The 9,900-nt window shown below is 54.5% G+C and overlaps 1 protein-coding gene across 1 annotated transcript; it reads left to right on the top strand.

Moving 5' to 3' along the window:
* Positions 1–4,583: 4,583 nt before the first annotated feature.
* LOC113408580 (RUN domain-containing protein 3A-like) lies at positions 4,584–7,244 on the top strand (the record flags this gene model as incomplete). The annotated part of the gene is made up of 5 exons (XM_026661910.1): positions 4,584–4,690; positions 5,280–5,395; positions 5,815–5,948; positions 6,361–6,446; positions 7,155–7,244. Coding segments are annotated over exons 1-5 (533 nt in total), but the record flags the coding sequence as incomplete, so codon positions are not given.
* Between the last annotated feature and the right edge of the window lie 2,656 nt (positions 7,245–9,900).

Genomic DNA, 9,900 nt, shown 5'->3' with positions numbered 1-9,900 from the left:
CCCCCCCCCCCCCCCCCCCACACACACACACACTCATCCCACTGCCGGAGCTCACAGCTGGCGCTCCGGGTCAGCAGCCGGTCAGGCCTGAAGAGCAGGATGGTCCCTGCTGGCCTTACCAGGGGCCCTGCACTGGAAATGGCGATCCCCTCTGAGGCCAGGCTCCCCTTGTCTTCCGCAGGAGCACTGGGCCTGCAGTTATTCCTCCAGCATCGTGGGGGCTGGTCCCTGGGGGAGAGATGGGGCCCAAAAGACAATGTGGGGCCCAACTGCACCGTCTCACACCGGACCCCTGGACCTGGTAAAGGGGACAGGAAAAGTTTTGAAGCAGTCAGGGTCCCACTGATTCAAGCACTTATTTTGTGTGTGCCTGCCCTGAAGAAGGGATGGCTTTGTGAGCAGCAAGGGGGGGGATTTTTCTCCCCCCGGCCCCAGCAGTGCTGCTGGTATCTGGTCTTGTCAGCTTTTTCCAGGAGCAGAACCACCCAACCCTTCTCTGGGAGTCTGTGGGGGCAGTTTCACTGTCCTCGGGGAAGGGTTCTGCCTGTCTCGGCAGCGCTTGGCACTGCGGTAGCTGAGCCCCTCAAGCTTTACTGGTCCCTGTGAGGCTGGGCAGTGCTGTTCTCCTCATCGTAAAGATGGAGGCAGTGAGCGGCTAAGTGACATGCCCAAGGAGGCTTAATTTTAATTTATGGAGATATCCTATCTCCTAGAACTGGAAAGGACCTCTAAAGGTCATCGAGTCCAGCCCCCTGCCTTCACTAGCAGGACCAAGTACTGATTTTGCCCCAGATCCCTAAGTGGCCCCCTCAAGGATTGAACTCACAACCCTGGGTTTAGCAGGCCAATGCTCAAACCACTGAGCTATCCCTCCCCCTGAGGCTGCAGCAGAGCTGAGAAATGAACCCAGCTCTCCCAAGTTAGTCCCCTCCCAACGGGACCATCTTTCTTGCTTCCTCCCTGCCAACCCCACCACGTTTTCAAGCTGGGCCTCACACTTGACGGGCAGCTGCTTTTGACAGGGGCAGTTGCTGGTTGTTAATAACGGGAATGGCACAACTGCTGGACTGAGAAACATCTTGCCTGGGGAACGCTGTGCTCACTAACGAACGGAGTACCAGGATGGATGCTCCTGAATTCCAATCCAGGCTCTGGCCCTGCTGGGGGACCTTGACCTTGCCTCTGTTTACTCATCTGTAAAATGGGGATATTAAAACCTCTGTCTCCCAGGGTTACAGAACTCAGGACTTGGGTCCAGGTGCAATAGGAGGCATCAGGGTTAGAGTCCAGCAGGGTGTGATCCTTGCGGTTTGATGGATTTCCCAGGTAGTTGCCTCTTTGCAAAACGTGTACGGTGGTAGAATTTGTCTGAAGTTATATGATGGCTGCTGAAGAGGAGAGGGGAGTGTCAGTCTAGTTCCTACTGAGCAGGGGACCATGGCCAAGACACAGCCACTGCATTGGCTTTTAATGGATCCTCATGTGGGCCATGGGTTGGATGCGTCGCCAGGCTGAGCCATGCCTTCTTACTGGGGCTCCTTTGCAGTCACTGGGGGTGGCCTATGCTGTACCCGACTGGGATCAATAGAGGAGGGCACTCCCCAGAGCGACCAGTCTGGCACTGAATTAACTGACAGCAGAAAGGAGAGAGAGATGCCATCTGGCTCCTGCAAGCCACAAGGCTCAGGAATAGGTTCTTGCTCTGGGATGCTAAAGAGGCTGTGTTTGAGATCTGCTTGGATCGGTCCTGAGTGCACGGAGAGGCTACCAAGCAAACATCGATAGGATCTGTAAGAAATAGTGTCGCTCGTTGAAGAGACCAGGAGCCCTTACAATGGATGTGATAGTAACATCACTGTGGTCCAGTGAATGGGATACTGGCCTGCTAGGAGCCAGGACTGGCTTCTCTTCCCAGCTCCGCTACTGTCTGTTGTGTGACCTTGGGCAAGTCACTCCCACCCTGTGTCTGTAAAATCCCACCCTGGGCCCAGGGAATGGACTGTCTCTTACCAACCCCATACACTGGGATTCTGATGAGGGTCTCCCAAGTGTGTGTGTGTATACACGCTACCGTTGAATGTTTGAGTTCAATAGCACAGGACCCAGGCCAGAACCTCCGGGCTGCCACTGTTAACCTTTGCTCAGGATGAAAATTGGCCCCTTATTCCGGTTCCGCTTTCTGCCTCTGCGAGCAATGATAATACCTTGCCTCTCACTCCATGACACCCCGTTGAGAGGGGCCTTGTCCAAGACCTTTTGAAAGCCTACATCAATTAGGGGCAAGCAGTTCTCCTCTCTCCACTGCTTTATCAACACAGTCAAAGGATTCTAAGATGAGTCAGACCCACTTTGCTTTTGCACAAATGGTGCTGGTGAGATCCAGCCAAGCACTACCCTCGACTCGTGCAGACTGTCCCATTGACATCAAGGGGGCTACTCGCATGCTAGAAATTAAGTGCTTTCTTAAGTACTTTGCTGGGTCAGGGCCTAAAATCACTCATCCTGCAACTAGATCCATGCAGCTGCCTCTGGGGCACCTCGCTGACACCAACAGGGCCCATGTGGGCGTAGGTGTCTAAATTACTCCATTCCCTGGGAGGAAATAGCAGGATGTTCTCTGCAGGGCTGTGCGCTCCCGCAGCTCTGATGTGTAATTACAGGCTACCGCTACCAGTCACTTAACGTTGCATCCAGCTCCTTGGAGAAGTGGCACCTTATTTTGCTGCTTTTACTAATGTCAGTTTCTCTCTCTAACTGTGAGCACCATTTTCCCCCTTTCCTTCCCCCCACCATGAGCACTAGAGAAATTGGTTTGATCAGCTCAGGCATGGGATCCTTGGGGGGCTGGTGTCACAAAGGATGCCCTGATTCAGCAACGCAAGCGGCTGCCTCCAGCAGCGTGGCCAAGCAGACCGAGATGAAAAGCTCCATTGTCCAATCCTGTTAGTGTCTTTATTCCCCCCTGATGTATTCTAGCTCCGGTGAAAGGCGGCCTGATGTCCTCAGGCTGGAGTGGGGGCGGGAGAGACAGGAGGGGGATCTTGTGGGGTGGATGACGCTAAGCAGCACCTTGAGGAAAAGCACAAGGCCATGAGATGGGTTGAGTGGACTGGGCTAAGGAGAGCTGGGTTCAGGTCCCAACTCTGCCACAGCCTTCCTGGGTGACCTTGGGGGGGTCACTCCATCTCTCGGTGCCTCGGTTTCTCCATCTGTAAAATGGGGATTAAAATAGTCCTCTCTTCTGCCTTCTGTCGGGCTAGTTAGTCTGTGAGCTCATTAGGGCAGGGCCTGTCTCTCAGTTTAGGTCTATACAGCACCTAGCACAACATGGCCCTGATCTCCCCTGGAGCCTCCAGGTGCAACTATAATATAAATAATCATTTTCCATAGGAAAGTGTGTGTGTGGTCACTTATTTGAATTTTACAAACTACAGATTTCCAGTAGGTAAAAGGGCCTAGTTTAACATGGTGCATGATTAGCCTTTGGAACTCACTGCTACAGGATGTCATCTAGGTCAGTGACTTAGTAAGATGGGCTTTTAAATGGGTAAGAGTTGCATCGGCAGGACAGTAGCTAACATAGTAATGGCACCATGTACAGCCCTTAGACAGCACATGAGAGTCTAAAGCATGAAATAAGCCTCAAGCTCCTCAGCAGGTGGGTCACTTTTATCTGCAAATGGGGAAACCGAGGCACAGAGCGAGGCAGCGACTGGCCTAGGTTCATACAGGGGCAGAACGGAGACTAGAACCCAGGAGTCCTGATCCCAGCCCTCTATTCTCCCCACCAAAGCATATTTTCCCAGAGCTGGAAACAGAACCTAAATCGTTTGACTTCCAGTCTCCGGCTCCGATCACTAGACCATGCTCCCTTCCAAAGCTAGGGCTAGACTCTCGGAGTCCCAAGTTCCAGTCCCCTGCTCTATTTCCCCACCGGCCTCCCTCCCACGCTGTGTCTGTGTCCGTCTCTCCCTTGCAATATCCCTTTGATTCAGTGCCTGACACTGGTCTAGCAAAAGCCCTTTGCAGGGTTTGACATGTCAATGATGCCATCTGAAACCAGGAACAACAACTCCCTGCCCTGCTCCTCCGCGCCCCCCAGGGGACTCGGGCAGGATTCCGCTCGCTCTGTGCTGAAAAACAGGGCCCTAAGAAGGCCTGAGGACAGCTGGGTGCGTAGGTGTCTGAAGAACTGTCTGGAAACGGCAGATGCCTCAGTGCGACGAGAAGAGGCAAACCGCGTGGTGGGGAAGGAGAGAGCGCTCCTGCTGGCAGCCCACTGGCTTCCACTTGCAGGTGCCCATCAAGAGTGGGCGGACAGTGTGACCCGTAATAATCATAGATGTGAGTGGAAAGCAAATGTCTTGCATGCAGGACTCCTGGGTTCTAGTCTGGGCCCTGAAGGGGAGCATGATGTAGTGATGGGGAGAGGGGTGCAGCACTCCCAAGTTCCCGTCACCCTCACTGACTTTCCCCGTTCCGTGCCTCAGTTTCCCTATCTGTTAAATAGGCCTCTTTAATTGGAGGCCTAATTCATTAGTGACTAAAGCACTTTGCTGAGTGAACCTGAGCTGGAGACGGGCATGGGCTTCTCATATCTGTCCACAGGAGAGCATGCTGCCTCTGTCCACGTGCAGATGCTGTGTAACGGCTTCCCCCACCAGGGAATTGCACCACAGATCATGAAATCGTATCATGGCCACAATGGAGACGCAAGGAGGAGGGTGTATGGAGCTGGTGTCCCCCGATGGAGATGGCGAATCAGCGTTCTGCAGGGCTCCGTCGTGCCAGGAGCTGTACATGCACATAGTGAGAGCGAGGCCCACCCTCAAAGTGCTTTCAGGCTAAATAGACAAGGCCAATGGGGAAGCAATAGTAGGCCCTAGTTCTTATCACACTTTTCATCAATAGAGCTCCAAGAGCTTTACAAAGGAGGTCAGTATCATTACCCCCATTTCACAGATGGGGACACTGAGGCCCAGGGAACAACTTGCCCAAGCTCACCCAACAGCCCTGGGATTGAACCCAGCTCCCACGCCCCCCAGTGGGGTGTTTTATCCACTAGGTCACGCTGCCTCACCCAACCCAAGGTCATACAACAGGCTCAGTGGCAAAACTAGGACTAGCCCCCAGCTCTCCTGAGTCCCAGGGCAGTGCTGGAGAGCTGCTGCTCCTTACTACCTTTCAGAGATTCTCCCTGAGGGCCCCCACAGGAAACTCTTGTCTGCCTCTTCTGCATACCTGTCCGTGATCTATATATATATTTTTCTCTCCGGTAGATTTTCCGTGAAGACCCTGCTGGAGAAATACACCACGGAGCCCATTGACGATTCGTCGGAGGAGTTCATCAACTTCGCTGCCATTCTAGAGCAGATCCTGAGCCACCGCTTCAAAGGTAACGGTGCGTGTGCTCGCGTGGACTGGCTGGGCTCCCCGCAGGGCGTTCGGCTGCGTGTGTGTGTCTGTGCATGCATCGTGTTTACACACTTCTGCAATGGGAGACCTGCCTGTGGACACACCTACCGTAAGCACAAGTGTGTACATGTCCGCTTCCGTGCGTGAGTGTTTGTGCACATCTGTTGCATGCACGTGTGTGCAACTGTTGGACACATATTTGTGTGCAATTGTCTGCATCCAGGTGGGCAGATGTCTGCTCCTATTGACTGTGTGTGTGTGCAACTGTTGTGTGCATGCATCTGCTACGGAGGATGTCTGGAGCCTCCAGCATTGGCCAATGTTTAAGGCAGGCTGGCCCCCTGGACGGCAGGGACCTCTCCTGGTCGCAGCCCAGCCGTCTCCTCTTCTCTGTCCCAGGTCCCGTCAGTTGGTTCAGCTCCGATGGGCAGCGCGGCTTCTGGGATTACATCCGCCTGGCCTGCAGCAAGGTCCCCAACAACTGCGTCAGCAGCATTGAGAACATGGAGAACATCAGCACGTCTAGGGCCAAGGTCAGGCAGGGCCCCAGGCGGCTGCTCCCCCGCTGTCTAAGCCAACAAGCTGGGCGGGTCCCGTCAGGGGAGGGGGGAAAGCAGCAGACACATGGGAAGGACAGAGAGCCCATCTCAGTGGGTCTAGCAGGGTCGCTGGGCCAAAGGGCCCCTGCCACTCCTAGGCAACCTGGAAAGGGACACCAGCTAATGGGGCAACCCCTGTGCCCATCCTTCCCAGAAGGGTGTCTGCTGAATTTGAAGGGGGCAGTCACAAGACACTAGCTAGTGCCCAGAGACTACGGTGATGGGCACCCTGTGCTGGATGGATGGATGGGTGTCAGTGGGAATGGATAGACTAGGTGGGTGGATGGATGGATGTTGACACTAGAGGCAGGTCCTCCTAACCACCCAGTGCCTGGATCTGTCGCAGGGCCGGGCCTGGATCCGCGTGGCGCTGATGGAGAAACGCATGTCGGAATACATCACCACGGCCCTGAGGGACACCAGAACCACCAGGTGAGCGGCTTCCGCACACAGCAGCGCGCCGTCCTGCTGGCGGGGTGCAGACAGGCCGTTTCGCCCACAGCCGGGGCGAGACCGAGGGAGCCCAGCGTTTGCCCGTCTTGGGGCTGTGTTGGTAGGAAGAGCCTACGGGCCCCATCCACAGAAGACTGTAGCAGGATGGGCTTCCCTTGGAGGCTACAAATCCCCACCATACGTTGCTGCCCTTTGGTCGGAGCAGTAGGGTTGCTGTGTGGCTCACGTTTCCCAGCCCCTGGGGCAAAGGAGGACCCCATCCCTACTCCTCCTTGCCCCTCACTGGCTCGGTCCGCTCGCCTCCTGAATGGGAGCGCGGGAGCCCGCGACAATGCTCGGGTGAGATGCAGGCGCCTCGCCCTGTGCCTCAGACGCATGCAGCACAGGGCTCCCCGGGGGCGCGGCGTGGTAAGAACAGCACCTTTCGCATTTACGATGGATTTCACGAGCCAGTGCAGGGGCATGGTCATGTGAGTGTGATCTCTGGGCTTCATATCGCAGCGCTTGGCTGGGTCTCCAGGGCAAGGCCGCGTGAGTGTGAATGGACGGATGCCAGGGAGACCCCATGGAGCTCGTAGCAGTGGGCAGGCATGTCTATGTGGTAAGGCTGTGTGGGAGCATGTGTGGTGTTGCTGGGTGTTCTCCAGCCCCCTCCCCAGGGATAACGGTGTCTGTCCTTCCCCACAGAAGGTTTTACGACGACGGGGCTATCATGCTGCGAGAGGAGTCCACTGTGCTCACTGGGATGCTGATCGGCCTCAGCGCCATTGACTTCAGGTAGGAGGAGCCTGAGACCAGTTCCTCTTGAAGGGGGGTATGACAGAGAGCTATAAAATCATGACCGGTGTGGAGACAGTGAATAAGGAAGTGTTATTGACCCCGTCACGCAACACAAGAACAAGGGGTCACCAATGAAATGAATAGGCAGCAGGTTTAAAACAAACATAAGGAAATACTTCTTCACACAATGCACAGTCAACCTGTGGAACTCCTCGCCAGGGGATGTTGTGGAGGCCAAAAGTATAACTGGGTTCAAAAAAGAATTTGCCATCAATGGACCTATCCTCCATGAGCTTATTAGCCAAGATGGTCAGGGACACAACCTCATGCTCTGGGTGTCTGTTAACCTCCAACTGCCAGAAGCTGAGATTGGACAACAGGGGATGGATCACTCAATTGGCTGCTTTGTTCATTCCCTCTAAAGCATCTGGCACCAGCCACTGTCAGAAGACAAGATACTGGGCTAGATGGACCATTGATTTGACTCAGCGTAGCCGTTCTTACGTTGAATCAAAATCTCAGAGGTATTTTTAAAGCACCCATTACAAAATACCTAGAGCAGTGCTGAATGACCACCTTAGAAAACCCAGAGGGAGACAGACCGACCAACAGGGACAATGCACATTTCTCATAGCGAGATCCAAGCACTCTGTGCTCATAACCAACCGGGGCTCCTCTGTCAGGGCTAAAGAATCACACACACACACACACACACACTTTCTATAAACACTGAACAAGGGACTTCATTAGAATTACAAAAAACAGTCAGCCCAAAACCTACATTAAAAGAACGTTATTAAGGTGGCAAAGAAGTTAGGAAATGCCAGTATTAAGATTGCCTGTTTAACCTTCGTTCAGCCCCTTTGTGCGTACGTATTATGGTCGTCTTTAATGATGTGAGCTCACGCTATTTTTCCCACAGGACCCCTGGCTCATTCAGTGAGCACCAATCCGCTATTTTGTTTTCTCCTCACCAGTCAATGGGTGACATCCACGTACTGCATCCTATTCAAACCCCGCTCGGAAGACAGCATTATTCATTTCTTCCTGGGTGTTTTGCCACTAACGCATCCGAGCGCTTCACGAGTGTGATCCTCACAACACCCAGGTGGGATGAAGGGTGTTGTTTTCCCCGTTTTACAGATGAGGAACTGCGTCACACACATTTTTCGAATCATTTTGGGTGCCCACTTCGAGACACCTACGATGTGATTCTTTTCGGAGTATTTGGCATTAGATAGCACTTTACATGTTCAAAGCGCAGCTCCCACTGCCTTCCGTTGCAGCTGATAACGTTCAGCCCTTCTGTAAATCAAGCCCCAGGGTTCCAAGTCAGGCCCCCACAAAAACACGAGGATCTCATAATTAGTGAAAAGCTGGGTTTAAGTAACTCACTCAGCATCACACCAGGAACAGGGCAGAGGAAGGGACAGAATCTATTTCTCCAGAGCAACGTTCACCTGCCTTTAACCAGATCATCATTTCCCTTCCTGCAATCCCCTGCCTCCTTCACTACCCACCTTCCAACTTCTGCAGCCAGTGAGGCAGGGCCCCTATACACCACAGCCTCCTTTGCCGCAAAACTCTGGTTCAACCCCAGAGCAGGCCCCATGCACTGGAAGAAACAGCGTGATCATCTAATTAAAGACTGCAGCATCATTCGTGTGCCCAAGTGGGCTGAACGAAGGTTGCACAGGGAACCTGAATTCTGGCATTGCCTAATATTTGAGTGCTTGACTTTGTAACTTTAATAATGGTGCTCCCGGTGGGGAGAGAGAAACCGGGAGTGGAAGTTGGTGTGGGGGGCAAAGACTGGGACTGGGAGCCAGAGGAGGGAAACTGGGACTGCTTGGGAAAGTGACTGGGAACCAGTGGGGCAGAGGGAAGGAGTTGATGTGGGGAGACAGATCTGACACCCCCGCGGGTCATCAGCAAGTGGGAACCTTTAGATCCACTGCACAGATCTCTGCAACTTGTTAACAGCGTAGCTGACAGCAATAGTAGGTTGTCATCCTCTCTGTGGAGCCGCACTATAGTGAAATGGGATAATTTCCCAGTGGGTTTCACAGATATTTGCTGACAACGGAGGAATGGTGGGACTCGGGGATCTTGGGTTCCACTCCAGGCCCTAGAGGGCAGTGTGCTTTAATGTGCAAAGACTCTTCTGCCTGTCCTCCCACCAATTTCCCCCCCAAGCATGACCCCGTCCTCTCCAACATGGCCCTGTCCTGCCTGTTCCCCACCCCAGCTCCTTCTCTCTGTCCCATTCTCCTCCCCGAGCCAGTCTGTCTCCACTCCTCAGGCTTTCCATCCCAGTCCCAGTCTTCCTGCCTAGCACATCCTAGTCTCACCCCTCCAGGTTCCTCATCCCAGTCCCAGTCTCTCCCGCACTCCCAGTACCTGTCTCCTCGCCCAGCCATTCCCAGTTTCCTCCCCCGGTTCCTTGTCTGCAGTGCGTTTGCCCAGCCACAGGGCCGGCTCCAGGCACCAGGCACCCAAGCTGGTGCTTGGGGCGGCACCTGGAGGGAGGCGGTGCGGCGCTCCGGCCGCCGGGGAGAGCGGGGCCACAGCCGGGCTCGCCGCCCTCCCCCCGGCGCTCTGGCCGCTGGGGTCGGGGGGAGAGCCGAGCCCCCGCCGGGGCTCGCGGCCCTGC

The sequence above is a fragment of the Terrapene carolina genome, unplaced genomic scaffold (genome assembly GCF_002925995.2).
Source record: "Terrapene carolina triunguis isolate 2854851 unplaced genomic scaffold, T_m_triunguis-2.0 Scaffold19370, whole genome shotgun sequence".
Taxonomy (NCBI): domain Eukaryota; kingdom Metazoa; phylum Chordata; order Testudines; family Emydidae; genus Terrapene; species Terrapene triunguis.
This window is presented reverse-complemented; position numbering and strand designations above follow the sequence as displayed.